The sequence below is a fragment of the Stenella coeruleoalba genome (genome assembly GCF_951394435.1).
Source record: "Stenella coeruleoalba genome assembly, chromosome: 6".
Taxonomy (NCBI): Eukaryota; Metazoa; Chordata; class Mammalia; order Artiodactyla; family Delphinidae; genus Stenella; species Stenella coeruleoalba.
In genome coordinates, this window is record NC_137151.1 from 17,314,851 (window position 1) to 17,340,067 (window position 25,217).

General features: G+C 44.8%; 1 protein-coding gene across 1 annotated transcript in view; it reads left to right on the plus strand.

Annotated features, from left to right (window-relative positions):
- The first annotated feature begins 2,919 nt into the window (after positions 1 to 2,919).
- Positions 2,920 to 25,217, plus strand: part of GPR39 (G protein-coupled receptor 39) — a 230,322-nt gene continuing 208,024 nt past the window's right edge. Inside the window, exon 1 of the mRNA XM_079923769.1 lies at positions 2,920 to 3,945. Within this exon, the coding sequence (XP_079779895.1) occupies positions 3,090 to 3,945 (856 nt within the window). The 5' untranslated portion in view covers positions 2,920 to 3,089. The remainder of the gene's footprint in view (positions 3,946 to 25,217) is intronic.

A 25,217-nucleotide genomic window follows, 5' to 3' on the forward strand; every position in this document is an offset into this window, starting at 1 on the left:
TTCTTCCTCCCCTCCTCCCCGCATACAATATGCTAATAAAAAATCTAGATGACACAGAGCCAGGCGAGGTGTTATACCAGTCTTTTATCAACAAGTGAGAGCACGTTAAACACTTTTTAATTGGTCTTAGGAAAAGCAAAGGCGAAATGGAAATTCAACTCTCCTGGACCTTTGTTCAAAATGCATTTTTCCGTCTCTACTGTAAGGAGCGAATTTTAATGAGCTTGATTCTCACCATTTGGCCATGCATTTGTAATCCTTGTTCACACTTTGTGAAAGAAGAAAAATCTGATGAAAGAAATTGGACAATAATGGAAATCTTGTCTGAGCAGAACAAATTGGAATTATCAAATACATTGCAGGATGACTGGCATGCCGCAGCTGAGGAGACGAGAAGCATCAGAACTGGTGACTTAAAAAAAGTCTCTCTCCCCAAAATGCCGCTATCAGCCTGACGCAGTCTTGTCCTGCACAGAGAGATAGCTTTCCAGAGTGGAGAGGGCTTTGGAGTCAGGCAGACCTGGGTTTGAAGCCTGCCCCCAAACTTTAATGGTAGGTCACTTAATTTTCCTTATCCTCAGTTTCTTCATCTGTATAATGGGATAATAACGTCTACCTTGCAGCCTTGTGAGGACTGAAAGAAATGAATTATGGGAAAGTGCCTGGCACGTAATAGGGGCTCAGAGAATGACCAAGAGGAGCATTTCGAAGGAAGAATCAGTGGCAGGGCTGAGGAAGACGTGTGAGGTTCCTGGCTTGTTTCCTCTTTAGAAGAAAGAAGTGGGCAGGGCCAGGGATGTGTTTGTATGCTGGTGGTGGTGGTGGGGTCTTCGTAGCCCTTCTTCTCAGTCCCTCTGGGACAGCAAATAACCAGTCAGGGCCTTTTGCAGAGGAGTCCACTCAGGATTCTAATCTGTAGTTATGAAAGCTCCAAGAGTCCACGCTTACCCTGTGAGCTTTGTGGGGTAGCTATAAGGCAATTGAGGTCATGTAGCTAAGCACAGTTCACCAATGAGGCAATGAGTTAAGAGTTTCTCCGCCAGCAAGTAGGTCAAATAGCACAAACGGTGGGAGGAAGGGGGGTTGGCCAAACATACTATTCAGGGCTCTGTGGAGTAGTGTCAGAGGGAAAAGAGAGATTTCTCGGCCTTATAGCTTGTAATTTAACAGAGAAGGGAGAGAAAAAAATAGCTATAGCCCCCTAGGGTGCTAACTGTAAAGATCCAGTGGCCATGCAACCTTTTTTTTTTCCTCTGAGACAGTGTCAAAATCAAACATTCGCTGAGGGCCTCAAACCACATGCCCAGGGTTGGGTTCAGAAAATACAGTCCCCGTTTCTCCACGTGTATTGTTCTGGACTCAGCTCCGGAGCACCTTCTGCGTTCCCAGAATTCCCTCCCCGTTAGGATATACTCAGGGTTTGACGGATCTAGGTTTTCAAGTCCCTCACTCACTTTATTATGGCCTTGGGGAAGCACTTATCCTCTGGACACCTCAGTTTTTTCATCTTTAAAACGATCACATCACAGGGCAGTGGATGTGATCATTTAAGAATGCTTTTCTGGACAGGCCTGTGCTACGCCCTCAGGATGAACAGATGAAGAGGTTCCATTTTCTTCCTTCAAGGCAGTGGTTCTCCACCTGGGGCAGTTTTGCCCCCTCAGAGGACAGTTGGCAACGTCTGGAGACATTTTGGCTGTCACTATTCAGCGTGGGACATGAAGATGCTAAATATTCTACGATGCATAGGACATCCCCCTGCCTCCCCGGCAAAGTTCCTTCTGATTTTAGAATAAGAAGATGAAGATGGGCCCACTAGAGGTTTTCCTCTTCTGAGAAGAGCGAAAATGCCATGATCCTTATCGCCATGTTTACTCCCTCCTACTGCCCTTGATGTCCTGGTCGCAGCTCCCTGGGAGGACGCGCTTCCCACCAGGGGCATCCTGGCGGATGGTGCCACTCTCATCCATATACATGTCCCCAATTAAGGACTTCCCGCCGCTGCCGCTGCCGCCGGGAGAGGGGCCTGAGCTGTGGAGTGAAACTGAAAGGAGGGAGCCGCGCTCCTCGGGTCCTTCGGCAAGAAGGTGAGGCAGGCCCTGCGCAAAACGCCCGGGAAGCTTTGGGGAAATGCAGGGCTTCTCTGGGGACCTAGTAGCCTGCTTGGGGGCGACTTCCTGGAGCAGCGGCTCCAGCCAGCGCACAGCCTAACCGTCCAGTGCCAACACCCCAGGGCCCGACGGCAGGGAACCAAGGAGGCGAAAGCTTGCCGGCTGCGCCAGGGCGGCCCCGCCAACTGGCCAGCGACCGAGGCGGGCGCCCGGGTCCAGCCGTCCCCCGTCCCCCAAACTGACCGTGGTAGCCCAAACCTTCGAAGGGACCCCAGGGCAGGAGGGGGCGGTTTGGTCTTTCCGCGCCTAAGCCCGGGAGCGCACTGCAGCTGCCCCCCGGCTGTGCCCCACGCGGTGGGATGCGCGTGGGACCGGACGGCGACGCTGACTCGGCGGTGGCCGCGTGGGCGGCGGGGAAGATGGGGCCACCCGTCGCCCCGTGCTCCGGGGCCAAGATCTGGTGTCTGGACCATGTCTGTGAGCTGAGCACGCCCCCGCTGGGCTGGGTCTGCGGCCGGGAGCACAGGCGGCGGCGGTTAATGATTAATCGCTGACCACCCCGCCTCCAGCCGTTCGGGAGAGGGTGCTCCAGGTGGGTGGGTTTGGCGCGCCAGGGCCAGGCAGCCGGGAGTGGAGCGCCGGGGACAGAGAAGGGAAGGGCCTGCGCGCTGGGGGCTGCGGGCTCACTGGCTGCAGCGAGATTGGAACCTCCTTCCTCCGCGCTCTCCCCGCCTCGCCCAGATACACACCCCCACCTCCCAAACCCCACCCTCGGACGCCTCCAGCCTCGGCTAGGTTGGGCTGCCCCGGGAAGTTTCCGTGAAAGCACCCGAAAGCCTGTTACCTTGCTCAGGTGAGCTCGAAAAAGCCCTGCACCCACGCTAGTGAGTTGCGGCCGAGAACTTCGGGCCGCGCGGGTAGGAAGAAAGGGAGTTCAGAAGGTCTTTGGACGCCGCGGCCTGGCTGGCTGCCTTCCTCATGGCTTCGCCCAGCCGTCCTGGCAGTGACTGCTCCCAGGTCATCGACCACAGCCACGTTCCCGAGTTCGAGGTGGCCCCCTGGATCAAAATCACCCTCATTCTGGTGTACCTGGCCATCTTCGTGGTGGGCGTCCTGGGGAATAGCGTCACCATTCGGGTCACCCAGGTGCTGCAGAAGAAGGGCTACCTGCAGAAGGAGGTGACGGATCACATGGTGAGCCTGGCTTGCTCCGACATCCTGGTCTTCCTCATCGGCATGCCCGTGGAGTTCTACAGCATCATCTGGAATCCCCTGACCACGCCCAGCTACACCGTGCCCTGCAAGCTTCACACGTTCCTCTTCGAGGCCTGCAGCTACGCGACGCTGCTGCACGTCCTGACGCTCAGCTTCGAGCGCTACATCGCCATCTGCCACCCCTTCCGGTATAAGGCCATGTCGGGGCCCTGCCAGGTGAAGCTGCTCATCGGCTTCGTCTGGGTCACCTCCGCCCTGGTGGCGTTGCCTTTGCTTTTTGCCATGGGAGTCGAGTACCCCTTGGCGAACGTGCCCAGTCACCGCGGTCTCACGTGCAACCGCTCCCGTACCCGCCACCACGAGCAACCGGAGATTTCCAACATGTCCATCTGTACCAACCTCTCCAGCCGCTGGACCGTGTTCCAGGCCAGCATCTTCGGTGCCTTCGTCATCTACCTCGTGGTCCTGGCCTCCGTGGCCTTCATGTGCTGGAGCATGATGCAGGCGCTCACGAGGAGTAAGCAGGGCACGCTGGCGGCCCAGGGGCAGCAGCTGCAGGTGAGGAAGTCGGAGAGCGAGGAGAACAGGAGCGCCCGGAGGCAGACCATCATCTTCCTGAGTGAGTCCTGGGTGGAGGGCCTCCTGGGAGCCGCCCTCACCCCCCCGTACCCCCCGTCACCGCCCGCGGTCCTCTAAACTCAAGCCTTGCCTTAAGAGCGTGAACCTCAGTTCGTTGAGGCTGAAGAGGCATGGTTCTGAGCCTCTGCATGTTTCTTCTCTCTGCTTTGGGGACTTGGGTTATGGTCAAAAGAGCATTAGCCCAGCAGTCAGAAGGGCTGGGTATGTTCCGCAGTGGCAGCTGCACGATGGCTGGCCAAGTCACAAAATAGCTTGGGTAAAATGGAAGATAACGCTGAGAAATCTGAGGGTCCGGTTAGGTGATATGAGACAGGTGAAAGTCCTTTGAGAAGGACCCAGTTCTGTGAAGATGGAAGGCAGCATCCTTATCTACCCCATCTTTATCCTGGAGAACTTTTCTCAGGCAATTAGATTGTGTTCCCATTTTTCTCCTCCTTTGTTGAAACGAGGCTGTCGGGAACACACACAGGCTGGGACTCTGTTCCCCCAAAGTGATTTCCTACCCAAGTCTTAAGAAACTGGAGCTCTCAGACACACACTCCCCAAGGTAGTGCTGGTGTGTTTGCCCTGGTGGATCTGTTTCTTTTTTTTTTTTTAACATCTTTATTGGGGTATAATTGCTTTACAATGGTGTGTTAGTTTCTGCTTTATAACAAAGTGAGGATCTGTTTCTTAACACAGAAACATGGCTGGACCGCCTGGCTTGTTTGTCTGATTCAGAAAATCTGGCTTCACAGATTTCCCGAGACTTGATTGATCATCCCAAATACCAGTTCCCTTTCAGAGAACTCGCTTCGTTTTCCAAACTTTTCTTGTGATGCAAATATTTAAAGTCAGATCCTCCTGTGTGCCAGGAAGGAAGGGGCCCATGATTAGTAGCCCCCCAAGGCCTCAGAAGAGGGGCCTGGTGGGCTTTCATGGAGACACACAGAATGGACTGGGGCAAAGAGTTTTTAAAAATGTCTTTTAGCGGAAAAAAGAAAGAGATATCCTTGTGGGTGTGTGTGAGTCAAGGGGGAGCTGTTAGGACAATGTTTCCCCTTTTCCCCAGCTCCCTTTCCAGTGTGGCATCAGAGAAGGAATAAATCATGGTGCTGTTTGTTTTGGTGTGGGAGACCTGAGAAACAGGTTCTAGGGCAAGGAGTTAGGAAAGAAAATTGGAAGGCACTTGAAGAGAAATGGAAAGAACTGGGTATTGTCCCAGCCATGCCCCTGGCTTCTGGTGTGTCCGTACAACTGACCTGACTTTACTCTGGGTCTGTGCGAAATGACAGGAGGGAATTTGTGGTTTGGGGATGCCGACTCTGCATCAGGTGCTGTGCTCTTGGCTTATATTTCCATTTCGTAGAGGAGCAGTTTCAGGCTTAGAGAAGACCTAGTTCAAATGCACTCAAGTGCAGCTCCCAGATTCTAAGCTTGGTTCTCAGCGTGTTACCGAGTCCAAGTTCACACTGCTGGCCGCACAGCAGGACAGTAAATTGAGAGACGACATGTTGGGGCCAGGAATAATGACTTTATTCAGAAAGCCAGCAGAGCGAGAAGATGGTGAGCTAGTGTCCCAAAGAACCATCTTACCCGAGTTAGAGTTCAAACTTCTTTTATATTTAAGGGGGAGGGGGTGTGGCTGCTTGTTGCAAACTTCTTGGTGCCGGAATCCTTTGTTCTTGCAGCTGTACATGTAGGTCAGGTCAGGAGGTTCCTGTAAACCTCCAACAAGACAGATGTTATTCTCTGTTCTGCAACTTTTTATCTCTATATGAACGGAAACATGTTATATCTTGAAAGGTCAGAGCCTTGAGAGTGGGCCATCCTGTATATTTCAGGCTGTAGGCAACATTCTTGTGGCAAAAACCAATAGAATACAAAGGTTAAAGTAAAAGAAACAGATCCAAGATGGAGTCAGATTTGTGCTTTGCCATTACAAGGGCAGGGAAATGAGTGGCTGCCTGTGGCTTTTTCACAGGCTCATGGGGAAAGGAAAATGAAATAAAGCAGAACTTTGATAAGGTGTTGCAGCCTTTCTGGAAATTGGAGTAAGGCGTCTGTAGCAGGTGACATTGTCTAGGGACTTAGGAAGGGCACCCAACCCAACTCAATCTCTCTCACCCATTGGTTTCTACCCAGAATATTCCAGGAAGAAACGGACATTGGATTTGCTTGAACATCTATTGAAAGACTAGTTCTTCTTTCTGCCATAAACCCTTAGGCATATTTTAAACTTTTAGCAGTAATTTAATACTTTAGTATGAATGACTTTACTTTTTTAATCTCCCACCCTAATTTAGGAATTAAGACTGCATTTGACCAAGGAAAAAAATAATTGATTCATCTTTGTTCTCTATTGTACCAATCTCTTTTTATTTAAAAAATTTAAATTTCTCTGAATAGATGTCTCTTCTCCTAGCGGGTATTGTTCCAAGTTGAAGTCCGTCTCCATGTTGGAGTTGTGTCTCCATTCAGACATAAAATCAGAATGTCACAGACTTTTGTGTAGAGACAAATAGGAACTTGGAGATCATCTCATCCAATTAGTAATCACCTGGAATGAGTCTGTTCTCTCAGCAGCCCTCATTCTTTCCTTCTAGTTCTCTCAGGCTTCCTTGTAACAACTGTGTATTAATCACCCACTGTGTTCCCAGCATAGATTGTTGAATGGCAATCAGGTGCTCAATGTGTGATAATGTCTTGGGGGAATTTAGCATTATTTAGCCCATTTCCTCTGCAGTAGGTTTCCAAAGCAGTTCTTGCAACTGTTCCCACTCCCAGTGAATTTCAAAGAGCTTTTAAAAATAGGAGCCTCACTAATTAACAAGTTAGGAAATAAACTAATGGAGTGAAGAGGAAGAAATCATGCCCTGCATCCATCAGATTGATACGATGCAATTATTTTGTGTTTCATAAAACTTATGCTTTGGGGCATTTTTAACCCAGAATAAATGAATATATAAATTGTTTACAAATCGCTGAATTTAACATAGTGATTTAGCTGTCTTTTTAGCACTTGAGTTAACAGATGTATCAAATTAAAACAAATATTTGCTCATTTCAAACGTATTTTGCATTTAATGTGAAATGTAAATGACAACACAGCCCAAGATGTCTTTGGAGCTCTGGAGGCAATAAAAAAAACAATTACGGAATTTTCCCCCTCATTGTGAAAAATGCTAACTTCTGCATAACAGAAGGGAAATTCATAAATCTACCCAAGATGAGGAAGTCTATGTAGAACATATTAATTTTCCTTTCTGCATCTTTTGCTATTGTGCCTCACAATAGCTGAGGGGCTGGGCTGGTGAATAATGAAAACAAATTGGGAACTCTGGGAGGGAAAGAGATGTGGGGACACCTCCTAGCTCTCAAGCAATTTGCAGGAGAAAGCAATAACAATGTGAAAGTACACATTTCTGGACACATGAGTGTCCCTTCTTGCCTCTTGTCAGCTCAGTGAGAAATCAGTACTAGACTTATTTCTTTTTGCACGGTCACGGTTAATATGACTTGTCCCATGCCAGAACAGAGGTTGCCTGGTCTGGATTCCTGTCTTCTCTGGAGGCAAGGAACTGGTGCATTTGTCTCTTTATACCTTAGATGTTGAGAATATGCAAAATGAGCCTTCCTTTCAAGAGGGTTTCCCAGACCTTCCATTTTTTTTTTTTTTTTTTTTTTCCTCTTCCCAGACCTTCCATCTTATATTTCTGAACTCTCACTTGGAGTTATTTTCAATGCGTGGGGCACCCAGGTCCACAGACACTCGTGCCTGTGTCTTTTGCACATGTGTCAAATGTCCCCCACTCAAAGTGGAACAAGTGTAGTTTAAACAAAGAGTTGTGATTTGTAACTTTCAAGAGTGTAAAGTGATTGGGGCTAGGTTACAGCTACCTCCTAAGGACCTGTAGGGTAGTGATGGGCTTTCAACCATAGTTACGGAAAATTTTATTACAGATAATTGTGAAATTACGAAATTAAAGAAACATCATAGAGGCTTAGGACTCTATAATAGGTACACTTTTTTTTTGCATTCTGATTTGCTCTCTTGAGTCAGAGGGAAAGGGGAGGAGCCACAGAGAGTGATGGGAATTGCACATCAACTTGGGTTGATCTTGGAGAATATCTTGAATATGGACTTAGTCCCAAGTGTATTTGGATGGGAAAAAAATGGAGAGCTGCTGCTGAACTGAACTACTCTAAAAAGAAGGTTGACGCATATTTGGATATTTGTGGGGTGGGCCAGAGAGAAGCAAGGAGGAGATCAGAATCATATCCTCTGGGTCTTAAGACCTCAGATGTGAGGTCAAAGTCACGTGTTCACTGGAGAGACAGAGAAAGGAAGCTGAGATGTTGACAGTGGCTCCTCTTTACTATCAGTACCTGAAACAAACTCTTCAAATTAGTTTCTTAAAGTGGAGTCCAAAATTTCCCATGCGAAGAGGTTTTATTGGGATGTCATTGTGAAAAACAAAAGTGAAAATTATGAAAAGAAATTTGTCTTATATTTTATCAAACATAGTTTCTAATCATATGTGAATTCTTATAATAATTCTTTTCAGAATGAAACAAGTGCTTCACTTGTAATTTTTCTGACAAAACAGTTGTGATAGCCATTGTGTTTGATTTTCTAGAACAGCAAGATTATAAAGAAAGCTTACTCCCAAGAGCTTCTCTTAATTCGTTGCTATTTAATTCATCCTCATTGAAGTACCTGTCCTAGCATCATCCTTGTCAATTTCCCATTGTTTCAGGATTAACTGGTTTAATTCGGCCAGACCTTCCTTTGTCAGTGGCTTGTCATTTGATTCCTGTGTTTCTCTAGCTTCCCTTTCATTGACTTCAGGAAATTCTGCACCCCACATACAGGCCATATGCAGAAATATAATTAATTGAAAAGTCAATCTCTATACCCTTGTGTACATCAACTGATTACATGAAAATGAATGCCTTAAAATGCTCTGAAGTGCCCAGAGAAATTTTAAATAATTGTTTTCCCGACTAGTTTAAATTCTGGTGTTACTGTCATGTTTGTGTCATTAATTTGCTTAGTAAAGGCTATTTCTGTGGTGTAAAGGGCTAAACCAACTCAGTCTCTAAAGGAAGTATCACCAGAATTAAATTACTGACATTTTTAGAGTGAGAGATTATTTTGACTCACACGTTTGGCTATTTCAGGACAAAAGTTTTGCCTCGAGTCTTCGGCTTGCTGCCTCTGTTCTCCTCCCCCCTTTACTGGGGTGGATGTGACTATACTAAATGGTGTTTCATGTTTATTTTTCTACTTGTGATATCTGTCATAAATTGCAAGTGTCCTGTGATCACCCTCGCAGACAAATACAATAATGTTGCTTTATTTGTATAATCAGGCTGCCTCAAAGATTTCACTTCTCTGTTGGAGAGATGCATCGTTCCCGTGGAAGGGAATATGGGAATGCCAGTTCCCATTCATTAGCAAGCCTGTTCGTCTGTCTTAGTTGCATGCCTCATGGGGGCTGCCAAAGTGTAATAAGACAGCAGAAGCCTTCGTCGAGCAATGCATTCAGCGTATTAATGCTAAAACCACTCAGAATAAAAGCCATTTGCGTGTAGACAGCACAGTGGAAGCATATTGAATTGGGTGTCAAGGAGCCCTGTCCTGCCCCACTAGACGAGGTCCTCTGACCCACCACTTGGATCACACTGTCATCTCTCTCCGCCGTTTCCTTCCGCCCAGCTCCCCTGCTGGTCTGCAGCCCTGCAACAACCCACCTGACTCTCCACCTCTACTCCTTGGCTGCGTGCTGAGCACGGAAGAAAAGACTGGTTACCATTGCTGCTGTCAGTTCTCGTAAATAGATGTGTTCAGCCTTACCTGGGCCCTGCTCTCTGATAGCACCTTCCTTTGTAGGGACCGTCAAAAGAGCTTGAGCTCCTGGAGCCCCTTTTCTACTTTGAGGGACCTGGATTGGACGTGGCATCCCTGGAGGAATGTCTGCATCTCCCCTCGCCTAGGCTGTTTGTGCTGCAGCTGCTGGGATCCCATTGATGCCCCCATTCTCAGGCCCATCAAGTTCAATTCTGTTAATGGCTTCCCATGGCTCTTAGGTCAAGGATCAAAATCCTTAACATAAGGACCTCGTGGTCGGCTGCCCCTCCAACTGCATCGGGTGCAGTTCTCCCACTGTGTTAGTCTGCCGGAGCTGCCATGACAAAATACCACAGATAGTGGGGCTTAAACAGCAGTCGTTTATTTTCTCACAGTTCTGGAAGCTAGAAATCTGAGATCTGGGAGATGCCAGGGATGGTTTCTGGTGAGACTTCTTTGGTTTGCAAATAGCAGCCTTCTTAGTGAGTCCTCACATGGCCCTTGCTCTGTGTGCACAGAGAGGGAGATCTCTTTTTTTTTTTAATAAATTTATTTATTTTTATTTTTGGCTGCGTTGGGTCTTTGTTGCCGTACGCAGGCTTTCTCTAGTAGCGCTGAGCGGGGGCTACTCTTCGTTGTGGTGCTCGGGCGTCTCATAGCAGTGGCTTCTCTTGTTGCAGAGCACGGCCTCTAGGTGCACGGGCTTCAGTAGTTGTGGCATGTGGGCTCAGTAGTTGTGGCTCGCAGGCTCTACAGCGCAGGCTCAGTAGTTGTGGCACACAGGCTAAGTTGCTCCACGGCATGTGGGATCCAACCAGACCAGGACTCGAACCCATGTCTCTTGCGTTGGCAGGCGGATTCTTAACCGCTGCGCCACCAGGGAGATCTCTTTATCTCTTCTTTTTGTTATAAGGAAGCCAGTCCAATGAGCTTAGAGCCCTGCCCTTCTGACCTCATTTAACCTCAGTCACCTCCCAAAAGGCCCTGTCTCCAGATACTGTCACATCGGGGGTTAGGGCTTCACCGTATGAATTTGGGGAGCACAGTTCAATCTATAACATTCCTTAATTTCTCTGCCCCATTACCCCCTTTAAATCCTTCAGTAGACCATGGCCAGGCTCTCTCTTACCACCTGGTCTTGGCATGTGTTGCTTTCTCTGCCTGGAATGCTTTTCTGCCTCACTCCGTGCTCTATCTGACCCCACCAGCACCTTCACCAAGCGAGCACCTTCAGATCTCCCCTGGGAAGCATGGCCCATCCTCCCTGACTTAATTTAACCTCCCTTGAAACAAGACTCACAGTTATAATAATTTTGTATTTAATGGTGAAATCATTTGATTGATGTCTGCCTTCCTTCTGATTCCTTGAGGGCAGGAGCTATTCTTAATCTCACTCCCCACCGTTCTTCATCCTAGCATAGGGGCTGGCACACAGCAGATGTTCAATGAAATTTTGTTGACTGAATAAATACCTGAACACGCCTGAGCTTGGAATTGGGGAATGATGTTCTGTTTTCCCTTGGGTGTGCATTCCTCTAGAAACTTATCATTCCTCAGAATTTTTCTGATTAGTTCAAACCTAAAGATGCTCTCTTGAAAGGGATCTGATTCTTCCAGGCCTCTGAAAAGTCAAGCCATCGTGGAGGGCATTTGAGCTTTTATCTCCCCTGAGCCAGGGAACAGTCTGTGTTAATCAGCCCCTGAATATCAACTTGCACTGTATGTACCTGCCAGAAGTAACCCTGAAATGAAAGTGATTAAGGTGGTGGTGAACAGTGCTTGTTAAACTCTGTTTAACCGGATGATAATGGAATGAGAACTCGAAAAATTATTTCTTAGCAGGCCCTTTCACCACTTGTTGGCAAGGGTGTCCTCAGGGTGATGGAAAGAGGATGCAGTGGGGGCAGTGTTTTGAAAACTGATTCAACCGATATGTTTTCATTTCCCCCTTAACTTGCACTCGCTTGCAGCCCTCTGCCTCAAGTCTTAACCAGAAGGCTTGTCACCCTACGGAAGCAAAAAGGAACGTACTGCCTTGTCTAAGGGTAGCGGCCATGGCTCACGGGCCCAGCCGCTCCGCGGCATGTGGGATCTTCCTGGACCGGGGCACGAACCCGTGTCCCCTGCATCGGCAGGTGGACTCTTAACCAGTGCGCCACCAGGGAAGCCCTTCTTTTTTTTTTTTTTTATAAAGGAATTGCTTTATTTATTTTATTTTTGGCTGCATCGGATCTTAGTTGCGGGCCCTTCGTTGCAGCGCGTGGGCTCTGTGTTTGAGGCATGTGAGCTCAGTAGTTGTGGCACACGGGGCTTAGTTGCCCCACCGCATGTGGGATCCTAGTTCCCCGACCAGGGATCGAAACCCTGTCCCCTGCATTGGAAGGTGCATTCCCAACCACTGGACCACCAGGGAAGGCCCTCTCCCAGCTATTCTTGGGGCTTCCTGAGATCAGGCACCATGCACACTCATAGTTCTTCCAACTACCCTACGGGGCTGGGGACGCAGTGGCTGTGAACTGCTTACTTGGTGCTGGGATTGAAATTCCCTGACAGTGGTGCTGCGCTTGGGTAGGAAGGAGACCACACAAACTGTGATCCTCAGGAAATCCCTTCACCTCTCCCTGCCTTTCCTCCCCTTCCCTGTGGTAGGCAGAAATCTGAGATGGCTCCTGGACTTCTGGAGCCCTGGTGTACATACATCTGCTCCCACTTATTCAATCAAACACTAATCAAGGTCTTGCCCTGAAGGGATTTTGCAGAAGTAATTAAGTTCCCCAATCAGTTGCCCTTAAAATAGGGAGGTTTTCTGCATGGGCTGAATCATGTCACAAGACCTTTTAAATCTGGGTCTAGAAGTCAGAGACAGGAGACCTCAGAGATTCAAATCGCAAGAGGGGTGGGAGGTAAAAGACATTCTCCATTGCTGGCTTTGGAGCTCTGGAGGGGTCACTGGCGGGTAATGTAGGTGGTCCCTAGGAGCTGAGTGCCGGGAAAGAAGTGGGTATCTGAATGAGCTGAGGGGTGGATTTCCCCCCAGAACCTTCAGAAAAGAATTCAGCCTGGCTGATACCATGAGTCCCTGAGCAGAGATCTCAGCCATGCCGGGTCTGGAGTTCTGATCTACAGACATGTGAGCTGATAAATAGATGTTGTTATGTAACAGTAGAAAACGGATACATTCCCTGAACGCTGATAAGGGGCTCCAAGGTAGACACATGTCCTGCCTTAGTTATATCTTCCAAACCTAATCTCTAGAAGCTTCTCTGTGAAACGTCCCGCCTTCTAAGACCTGTACCCATGGCCCAGCCATTCCTGGATTCACCCGCCATTTACTGGACACCTGCTAAGGCTCAGTGATTAGGAAATTTACCATGATCCAGGGCACCATGGGAGTTTCTCTGGACTTTTAGACTCTTATTTGGGGAATTCAAAATTTGCAGGTTTGAGTCCCATCAGCTGGAATTTTGAACCCATGGATACCTTGGTTGTCAAAAGAGGAGGACTGTGGTAGATTCATCTTTTAATTATCTTGCTTTGGGTAGCTCCTTTTCCTCAGAGCCTGGCACTTAGAAAGTGCTGAACGAAAGTTGGGTGAATCAGTGAATGTCTGGGCAGCTTTGCTACTTTCCAGAGCCTTCGCACTGGAGCAGAGCGCTTACATTCTTCATCGTTTAGCTTCAAGTGGAAAAAGCGGGGGTGGACAGTGGGAGCCAACACCAGTGCTGAAAGCAAGTCTGAGTACGAGAAATGTCTCAGGCTAACAAACTTTACCATTTTCTGATGTTTAGGGTTTCTGCCAACTGAGAAACTTGCCAAAATTTCCTGTTTGCACTTAACTGTGTGTAAGAGCCATTCTGGCCGGCAGGAGCCTGCCAGACATCTCATCAGGCTGCTTTACACATCTCAAGGGTGGCTGGGTAGCTGGACAGCAGTGGTGGTACCAGGATCTGACAGACGGGGATCAGGAGGCGGCAGCATCATACTGGAAACCAAAGGCATGCGTACGTGGGAGTCAGGCCCAGTTGGGGGATAAGGTTCATGGAATTTGTAGAGAAAAGCCGTCTTCTTTCTCTAGTGAAGGGGAAAACAATCCAGCTTACCTTAGAAATAAAACACTACACACAGGGTATTGGGGTAGAAGCAAACTCATTTGGTCTCTGGCTTTACATATTATTACTTTTTGGAAGACTTGATCTATTCAGCAGAAACAAAGCTTTCTGGGAAATTTATGGGTCGACTTTTTATGTGCCACCGTTCTGAAGGATGAAATATGTTGAACTGACAGCTGCATGTTTTGTATATTTAGAGGACAGCTGATGTGTTGTCACTGTTTTTCAAGTTTGTCTCGACAGGGGAGGCAAGGGAAATTTGCTTTCCAGAGGGTGAAGAAAACTTGTGTAGAAGTAGCCTGTTCTCCTTCTTGGACCTGGAGTTTTTCTCATTACTGAATCTCTTGAAGGCCCCTTCCTCCAGGAAGCCTTCCTGGACCGGCTTCACCCTGCTCTAAATTCTCCTCACTTTAGCGCTTCGTTCATCAGGTATTTATGAAATCCTAAAATGTGTATGGTGTCATTTAGACTTTAGAGATCAGGATGCTCATTCTCCCCTTCGAGGAGCTTAATATTTCTCTAGTTGGGGCATCAAAGTATAGAGGTGGAGCCTTGTAGAAGGAAGCCTAAAAATACCCTTGATGAAGAGTGGCGGGTAATGGCTGCTTATAAAGTAAACTGGTTCTGGGCACCAGCATTTTTTTTTTTTTTTTTTTTTTTTTGCGGTACACGGGCCTCTCACTGTTGTGGCCTCTCCCGCTGCGGAGCTCAGGCTCAGGATGCGCAGGCTCAGCGGCCATGGCTCACGGGCCCAGCCACTCCGCGGCATGTGGGATCTTCCCGGACCGGGGCACGAACCCATGTCCCCTGCATTGGCAGGCGGACTCTCAACCACTGCGTCACCAGGGAAACTCTGCTCTCTTTTTTTTCTTCCAGTTTTATTGAGATAGAGTTGACATACAGTATTGTGTAAGTTTAAGGTGTACAGCATAATGATTTGACTTCCATACATCATGAAATGTTAAATAAGTTTAGAGAGCATCCATCGTCTTCTGTAGATACAACATTAAAGAAATAGAAAAAAATTTTTGTCTTTACAATGAGAACTCTTAGGATTTATTCTCTTAGCAACTTTCATGTATAAGGTACAGCTGTGTTCATTATATTTATCATGTTGTACATTACATCCCTATTAGTTATTTATCTTATAAATGGAGGTTTGTACCTTTTAACTACCTGCATCCAATTTCTCCCTACCCTTACCCCCTGCCACGAATCTGATGTCTTTCTCTATGAGTTTGTTTATTTTGCCCCAATAATGGATTGACAACACTGTGTTCGTTCCTGGTACAGAGCGTAGTGATTCACTATTTCTACACATTTCAAAAAGATAACCGTGAGTCTAGTTACCATCTGTCACTATACCAAGGTATTACAAAATAATTGATTATGTTCCTCCAACTGTACATTTCATACCTGTGACTCATTTATTTTGCATCTGGAAGTTTGTACCTCTTAATCTCCCTCATATATTTCTCTCTACCCTCTCTGGCAACTACCTGTTGGTTTTCTGTATGGATGACTCTGTTTCTGTTTTGTTATACTTGTTCGTTTGTTTTGTTTTTTAGAGTCCACGTACAAGTGAAATCATAAGGTATTTGTCTTTCTCTGTCTGACTTATTTCACTTAGCATACTTCCCTCTGTGTCTATCCATGTTGTCGTAAATGGCAAGATTTCATTCTTTTTTATGACTGAGTAATATCCCATTATATATATATATGTGTGTGTGTGTGTGTGTATATATATATATATATATATATGCATATCTTCTTTATCCATTCATCTGTTGATGGGCATTTAGGTTGCTTTCATATCTTGGCTATTGTAAATAATAATGAAACGAACATGGGGGTGTGTATAACTTTTTGAACAAGTGTTTCTGTTTTCTTTGGATACTAAGGAGTGGAATTGCTGGATGGTATGATAGTACTGTTTTTAATATTTTGAGGAATATTCATACTATTTTCCATAATAACTTCACCAGCAGTGCATGAGGGTTCACTTTTCGCCACATCCTCATCACCCCACGTTATTTGTTGTCTTTTTGATAATAGCCATTTTGAAAGATGTCAGGTGATATCTCCTTGTTTTTTTTTTAATTAATTAATTAATTTTTAGTTTTGGCTGCGTTGGGTTTTTTTGTTGCTGCATGTGGGCTTTTATCTAGTTGTGGCGAGTGGGGGCTACTCTTTGTGGTGGTACGCAGGCTTCTCATTGCAGTGGCTTCTCTTGTAGCAGAGCACGGGCTCTAGGCGTGTGGGCTCAGTAGTTGTGGCTCGTGGGCTCCAGAGTGCAAGCTCAGTAGTTGTGGTGCACAGGCTGAGAAGATCCGCGGCATGTAGGATCTGCCTGGACCAGGGCTCGAACCCGTGTCCCCTGCATTGGCAGGCAGATTCTTAACCGCTGCACCACCAGGGAAGTCCTGTGGTGTTTTTTTTTTTTTTTTTTTACTAGTTGGAAGCTTTTAATTTTGCTTATTTTAAGCAACTTATAAGAAAAGTCTTGGGTACGTGGATTTTTTTTCCACATCTTTATTGGAGTATAAATGCTTTATAATGTTGTGTTAGTTTCTACTGTACAACAAAGTGAATCAGCTACATGTATACATATATCCCCATATCCCCTCCCTCTTTAACCTCCCTCCCACCCTCCCTATCCCATCCCTTTAGGTCGTCACAAAGCACCGAGCTGATCTCCCTGTGCTATGCAGCAGCCTCCCACTAGCCATCCATTTTACATTTGGTAGTGTATATATATAGATGCTACTCTCTTACTTCATCCCAGCTTCCCCTTCCCCCGCCGGGCCCTCAAGTCCATTCTCCACATCTGCATCTTTATTCTTGCCCTGCCACTAGGTTCATCAGTACTGCTCTTTAAAATTCCATATATATGCGTTAGCATACGGTATTTGTTTTTCTCTTTCTGACTGACTGCACTCTGTATGACAGATTCTAGGTCCATCCACCTCACTACAAATAACTCAATTTTGTTCCCTTTTATGGCTGAGTAATATTCCATTGTATACATGTGCCACGTTTTCTTTATCCATTCATCTGTTGATGGACATCTAGGTTGCTTCCACATACTGGCTATTGTAAATAGTGCTGCAATGAACATTGTGGTACATGCCTCTTTTTGAATTATGGTTTTCTCAGGGTATATGCCCAGTAGTGGGATTGCTGGGTCATACGGTAGTTCTATTTTTAGTTTTTTAAGGAACCTCCATACTGTTCTCCATAGTGGCTGTATCAATTTACATTCCCACCAACAGTGCAGAAGGGTTCCCTTTTCTCCACACCCTCTCCAGCATTTATTGTTTGTAGATTTTTTGATGATGGCCATTCTGACCGGTGTGAGGTGTTACCTCATTGTAGTTTTGATTCGCATTTCTCTAATGATTAGTGATGTTGAGCATCTTTTCATGTATTTCTTGGCCATCTGTATGTCTTCTTTGAAGAAATGTCTATTTGGGTCTTCTGCCCATTTTGGGATTGGGTTGTTTGTTTTTGTGATATTGAGCTGCATGAGCTGCTTGTATGTTTTGGAGATTAATCCTTTGTCAGTTGCTTCATTTGCAAATATTTTCTCCCATTCTGAGGGTTGTCTTTTGGTCTTGTTTATGGTTTCCTTTGCTGTGCAAAAGCTTTGAAGTTTCATTAAGTCCCATTTGTTTATTTTTGTTTTTATTTCCATTTCTCTAGGAGGTCGGTCAAAAAGGATCTTGCTGTGATTTATGTCATAGAGTGTTCTGCCTATGTTTTCGTCTAAGAGTTTTACAGTGTCTGGTCTTACATTTAGGTCTTTAATCCATTTTGAGTTTATTTTTTGTGTATGGTATTAGAGTGTATTTTAATTTCATTCCTTTACATGCAGCTGTCCATTTTTCCCAGCGCCACTTATAGAAGAGGCGGTCTTTTCTCCATTGTATATTCTTGCCTCCTTTGTCAAAGATGAGGTGACCATATGTGTGTGGGTTTATCTCTGGGCTTTCTTTCCTGTTCCATTGATCTATATTTCTGTTTTTGTACCAGTACCATATTGTCTTGATTACTCTAGCTTTATAGTATAGTCTGTAGTATAGTCTGAAGTCAGGGAGCCTGATTCCTCCAGCTCCGTTTTTCTTTCTTAAGATTGCTTTGGTTATTCAGGGTCTTTTGTGTGTCCATACAAATTGTAAAATTTCTTGTGCTAATTCTGTGAGAAATGCCATTGGTAATTTGATAGGGATTGCATTGAACCTGTAGATTGCTTTGGGTACTATAGTCATTTTCACAATATTGATTCTTCCAATTCAGGAAGCATGGTATATCTCTCCATCTGTTTATGTTATCTTTAATTTCTTTCATCAGTGTTTTATATTTTTCTGAGTACAGCTCTTTTGCCTCTTTAGGTAGGTTTATTCCTAGGTATTTTATTCTTTTTGTTGTGATGGTAAATGGGATTGTTTCCTTAATTTCTCTTCCTGATCTTTCATTATTAATGTATAGGAATGCAAGAGATTTCTGTGCATTAATTTTGTATCCTGCAAACTTACCAAACTCATTGATTAGTTCTACTAGTTTTCTGGTGGCATCTTTAGGATTTTCTATTTATAGTGTCATGTCATCTGCAAACAGTGACAGTTTTACTTCTTCCTTTCCAATTTGTATTCATTTAATTTCTTTTTCTTCTCTGATGGCCTTGGCTAGGACTTCCAAAACTATGTTGAATAATAGTGGCAAGAGTGGACATCCTTGTGTTGTTCCTGATCATAGAGGAAATGCTCTTTTTCACCATTGAGTATGATGCTTGCTGTGGGTTTGTCACATACGGCCTTTATTATGTTGAGCTAGGTTCCCTCTATGCCCATTTTCTGGAGAGTTTTTTTTTTATCATAAATGGGTGTTGAATTTTGTCAGAAGATTTTTCCACATCTCTTGAGATGATCATATGGTTTTGATTCTTCAATTTGTTAATATGTTGTATCACATTAATTATTATGTGTATGTTGAAGAATCCTTGCATCCCTCGGATAAACCCCACTTGATCATGGTGTATGATCCTTTCAATGTGTTGTTGGATTCTGTTTGCTAGTATTTTGTCGAGGATTTTTCCATCTATGTTCATCAGTGATATTGGTCTGTAATTTTCTTTTTTTGTGATATCTTTGTCTGGGTCTGGTATCAGGGTGATGTTGGCTTCGTAGAATTAATTTGGAAGTGTTTCTCCCTCTTCAGTTTTTTGGAAGAATTTGAGAAGGATGGGTGTTAGCTCTTCTCTAAATGTTTGATAGAATTCGCCTGTGAAGCCATCTAGTCCTGGGCTTTTGTTTGTTGGAAGATTTTTAATTACAGTTTCCATTTCATTACCTGTGATTGGTCTGTTTATATTTTCTAATTCTTCCTGCTTCAATCTTGGAAGGTTGTACTTTTCCAAGAATTTTTCCATTTCTTCCCGGTTGTCCATTTTATTGGCATATAGTTGCTTGTAGTAGTGTCGTATGATCCTTTGTATTTCTGCGGTGTCAGTTGTAATCTCTCTTTTTTCATTTCTAATTTTATTGATTTGAGTCCTCTCTCTTTTTTTCTTGATGAGTCTGGCTAAAGGTTTATCAATTTTGTTTATCTTCTCAAAGAACCAGCTTTTTTTTTTGCGGTATGTGGGCCTCTCACTTTTGTGGCCTCTCCCGTTGTGGAGCACAGGCACCGGACGCCCAGGCTCAGCGGCCATGGCTTATGGGCCCAGCCGCTCCGCGGCATGTGGAATCTTCCCGGACCGGGGCACGAACCCGTGTCCCCTGCATCGGCAGGCGGACTCGCAACCACTGCGCCACCAGGGAAGCCCCCAAGAACCAGCTTTTAATTTTATAATCTTTGTCATTGTTTTCTTTGTTTCTATTTCATTTATTTCTGCTCTGATCTTTATGATTTGTTTCTTTCTCCTAACTTTGGGTTTTCTTTGTTCTTCTTTTTCTTGTTGGTTTAGGTGTAACGTTTGATTGTTTATTTGAGATTTTTCTTGTTTCTTGAGGTGAGCTTGAATTGCTGTGAACTTCCCTCTTAGAACTGCTTTTGCTCTATCCCATAGGTTTTGGATCATCGTGTTTTCGTTGTCATTTGTTTCTAGGTATTTTTTAATTTCATCTTTGATTTCTTCAGTGATCTCTTGATTTTTTAACAGCGTGCTGTTTAGCCTCCATCTATTTTTGTTTTTTACTGTTTTCTTTCGTGTAATTCACTTCTAATCTCATAGCATTGTGGTCAGAAGAGATGCTTGATACGATTTCAATTTTCTTAAATTTTCCAAGGCTTGATTTGACCCAAGATATGATCTGTCTGGAGAATGTTCCACGTGCAATTGAGAAGAAAGTGTATTCTTCCACTTTTGGATGGAATGTCCTAAAAATATCAATTGAGTCTCTCTGGTCTGCTGTATCATTTAAAGCTTGTGTTTCCTTATTTATTTTCTGTCTGGATGATCTGTCTGTTGGTGTATGTGGGGTGTTAAAGTCCTCCATTATCATTGTGTTACTGTCGATTTTTCACTTTATGGCTGTTAGCATTTGCCTCATGTATTGAGGTGCTCCTATGCTGGGTGCATAAATATTTATAATTGTTACGTTTTCTTCTTGGATTGATCCCTTGATCATTATGTAGTGTTCTTCCTTATCTCTTGTAAATGTCTTTATTTTAAAGTCTATTTTATCTGATATGAGTATTGCTACTCCAGCTTTCTTGTGATTTCCATTTGCATGGAATATCTTTTTCTATCCCCTCACTTTCAGTCTGTATGTGTCCCTAGGTCTGAAGTGGGTCTCTTGTAGACAACATAAATAAAGGTCTTGTTTTTGGATCCATTCAGACAGTCTGTGTCTTTTGATTGGAGCATTTAATCCATTTACATTCAAGGTGATTATTGATATGTATGTTCCTATTACCATGTTCTTAATTGTTATGGGTTTGTTTTTGTAGGTCCTTTTCTTCTCTTGTGTTTCCCACATAGAGAATTTCCTTTAGCATTTGTTGTAGAGCTGGTTTGGTGGAGCGGAATTCTCATAGCTTTTGCTTGTCTGTAAATCTTTTGATTTCTCCATCGAATCTGAATGAGATCCTTGCCGGGTAGAGTAATCTTCATTGTAGGTTTTTCCCTTTCATCTTTTAAAGTATGTCCTGCCACTCCCTTCTGGCTTGCAGAGTTTCTGCTGAAAGATCAGCTGTTAACCTTATGGGGATTCCCTTGTATGTTATTTGTTGCTTTTCCCTTGCTGCTTTTAATATTTTTTCTTTGCATTTAATTTTTGATAGCTTGATTAATATGTGTCTTGGCGTGTTTCTCTTTGGGTTTATCCTGTATGGGACTCTCTGCGCTTCCTGGACTTGATTGGCTATTTCCTTTTCCACGTTAGGGAAGTTTTTGAGTATAATCTCTTCAAATATTTTCTCAGACCCTTTCCTTTTCTCTTCTTCTTCTGGGACCCCTATAATTCAAATGTTGGTGCATTTAATGTTGTCCCAGAGGTCTCTGAGACTGTCCTTTATTCTTTTCATTCTTTTTTCTTTATTCTGCTCTGCAGTAGTTATTTTATCTTCCAGGTCACTTATCCGTTCTCTGCCTCAGTTATTCTGCTATCGATTCCTTCTAGAGTATTTTTAATTTCAGTTATTGTGTTGTTTGTCATTGTTTGCTTGCTCTTTAGTTCTTCTAGATCCTTGTTAATTGTTTCTTATATTTTCTCCATCCTGTTTCTGAGATTTTGGATCATCTTTACTGTCTTTACTTTGAATCCTTTTTCAGGTAGTTTGCCTATTTTGTCGTCATTTATTTGATCTTGTAAGTTTTCACCTTGCCCCCCAGTCTGCAACATATTTTTTTGTCATTTAATTTTTTTTTTTTGATGGGTGGCGCTGTATTCCTGTCTTACTGGTTGTTTGGCCTGAGGCATCCAGCACTAGAGTTTGCAGGCAGTTGTATAGAGCTGGGTCTTGGTGCCGAGATGAGGACCTCTGGGAGGCCTCACTCCAATTAATATTCCCTGGGGTCTGAGGTCCTCTGTTACTCCAGCAGTTTAAACTCAGAGCTCCCACTGCAGGAGCTTGGGCCCTACCTCTGGCTTGGGAACCAAGATCCCACAAGCAATGTGGTGAGGCAAAAAAAAAAGAAAAAATGGAGCAGTGCAATAACAAAGAATAAATAACAAAATAAAATTAGAAAAACAAAAAATATATTAGGAAAAATAAAAACATAATTGAAACAACTGCAATAAGGTAAAACAAAACCACAAGAGAAGAAAAGGGGGGTGAGCAAGCCCAAAGGAGTAGAACAATAACAACATATAAAGAATAAAAGAAAATTAGCAAAATAAAAGATTTATTAGAAAAAAATAGATGAATCAACAACAATGAGTCAACAACAAGGTGAAACAGAACCCCAATATAAAAGAGGAGAAAAGATAAAGAAAAAACCCCCAAACCTTGGCTACATGGGGGTGGAGTTTAGACGGAGCAGGGGCAGGGTTAGAACTTAGGCAGGGGCAGGGTTTAGGGTGGGGCAGGACCTGGGCGGGGAGGTCGGGTGGGGGCGTTTGAGTGTGGGGTGGAGCCTAGGCTCAGGACCCATGCAGCTGGAAAAGGCCTTAGGGGCGCAGCCTAGGCCGGGCGTTGTTGAAGCCTGGGGCAGGGCCTCTGCTTAGGACCGTCCTAGAAGTCCTAGAAGCGGAGAGGCAGCAAGTCTAAGGGGCCGCCTCCAGAGTGTGGCGTTCCAGTGTTTGGCGGTAGGGCCCGGGGTGAGGGTGTGTGGGTGGGGTTTAGGCCCATCGCAGTTGGAGGGGGTCTCAGAGGGGGCCTCCGAGTGTAGAGGTGGGGCCCTGGGTGGGGGTGTACGGGCAGGGCCTGGGCTCTGCATGGCAGTAGGGAGACTCTGAGGGCAGAGGATTAGGCCTGGGAGCCCAACAGGCTCCCTGGTGCCTAAGTGGACAGGGAAAGTGCTGGCCGCATTCCCTTCCTTCCTCTGTGTCCCCCCATGTCTCCCCCAGGGTCTCCCCCATTCCCGCTGGATCCCGAACCGTGGGTGGGTCCTGCTGGCTGTAGGAACTCCTACCCTCCCCCAGCCGCCCCTAAGGTGTACCAGTCCCGTAATTCCGGCCTTTACTTTTGCTCCTCCTTCCCTCCCTCCCACTCCCTCAGGATCCGCCAGGCTGGAGGGGGCCTCGGTGGGCAGAGGATCAGGCCTGGGATCTCAGCAGGCTCCCGGGGGCCCAAGAGGACAGGGGAAAACTGGCCACTCTTCCTTTTGATTCTCTGCCCTCCCAGCGGTCCCCCAATTTCCTCCTTCAGGCGTGGGATGCCTTCCCTTCCCCCAGCTGCCCCTCAGGGGTGCCAGTCCGGTCCCACCTCCACTTCTCCACCCCTCACTACTACCCCCACACCCCACGTCTTACCCGGTCGCTGGGGGTTCCTCCCGTCCCCTTAGGTGTCCGTGGTCCTCCACCGGTGCCTGGTAGGTACCCTAGTTGTGTGGAGATGGGAATTCCGCATCCTCTTAGTTCGCCACCTCATGGTGGTTTTGATTTGCATTCCCCTAATAATTAGTGATGTTGAGCGTCTTTTCATGTGCTGGTTGGCTATTTATATGTTCTTTGGAAAAGTGTCTATTCAGGGCTTCTGTCCATTTTTTAATTGGGTTGTTTGCTTTTTTGATGTTGAGTTGTATGAATTCTTTGTACATTCTGGATATTACTCTGTGTCAGATATATCCTTTCCAAATATTTTCTCCTATTCAGTAAGCAACCTTTTTGTTTTCTTGATAGTTTCCTTCTCTGTGCAAATACTTTTGGATGTAGTCTCATTTGTTTATTTCTGTTTCCTTTGCCTGAGGAGATAGAACCATAAAATAATTGTTAAGGCTGATGTCAAAGAGCATATTGCCTATCTTTTCTTCTAGAAGTTTTATGGATTTAGGTCTTACATTTACGTCTTTAGTCCACTTTGGGTTTATTTTTATATATGGTGTGAGAAAGTAGTCCAGTTCGATTCTTTTGCTTGTAGTTGTCCAGTTTTCCAAACATCATTTATTAACAGGTTCTCCTTTCCCCATTGTATATTTTTGCCTCCTTTGTCATAGATTATTTACCCATAAAAGTGTAGCTTTATTTCTGGGCTGTCTATCCTGTTTCATTGACCTATGTGTCTGTTTGTGTGCCACTACCATACTGTTTTGATTGCTGTAGCTTTGTAGTTTACTTTGAAATCAGGGCACTTGATACCTCCAGCTTTGTTCTTCTCTAGATTGTTTTGGCTATTCAGGGTCTTTTGTGTTCCTTTAGAAATTTTGGAATTATCTGTTGTAGTTATGTGAAAAATGGCATTTTGATAAGGATTTCATTGAGTCTGTAGATAGCCTTGGGTAGTATGGTCATTTTAACAATATTAATTCTTCTAGTCCATGAGCATGGTATGTCTTTCCATCTGTTTCTGTCATCTTCAGTTCCTTTCATCATCGTCTTATCGTTTTCTGAGCACAGGTCTTTTATCTCCTTAGATTTATTTCTAGGTATTGTAGACTTTTGATGCAAATGAAAATGGGATGTTTAAAAAATTTCTTCCTTACAGTTTATTGTTAGTATATAGAAAAGCAACAGATTCTGTATATTAATTTTGCAACTTTGCAGAATTTATTGATGAGTTCTAGTAGGGTTTTTTTTTTGTGTTTTTTTTTTTTTTTTTTTGCATTATGCAGGCCTCTCACTGTTGTGGCCTCTCCCGTTGTGGAGCACAGACTCCGGATGTGCAGGCTCAGCGGCCATGGCTCATGGGCCCAGCTGCTCCACGGCATGTGGAATCCTCCCAGACTGGGGCATGAACCCGTGTACCCTGCATCGGCAGGCAGAGTCTCAACCACTGCGCCACCAGGGAAGCCCTCTAGTAGGTTTTTGGTGACATCTTTAGGATTTCCTATGTTTAACACCATGTCATCTGCAAACAGTGACAGTTTTAATTCTTCCTTTCCAATATGGATTCCTTTGTTTTTGTTTTTTTTTTGAATGATTGCTATGGCTAGGGCTTCCAATACCATGTTGAATAAAAGTGGCAAGAGTGGGCATCCTTGTCTGGTTCCTGATCTTAGAGGAAATACTTTCATTTTCACTGTTGAGTATGATGTTAACTGTGGGCTTGTCATATATGGTCTTTATTATGTTGAAGTATGTTCCCTCTATACCCACATTCTGAAGAGTTCTTATCATAAATGGATGTTGTCACAGTTTTTTCTCTATTTATTGAGATGATCATATGGGTTTTATTCTTCAGGTTGTTAATGGGATGTTAATCACCACA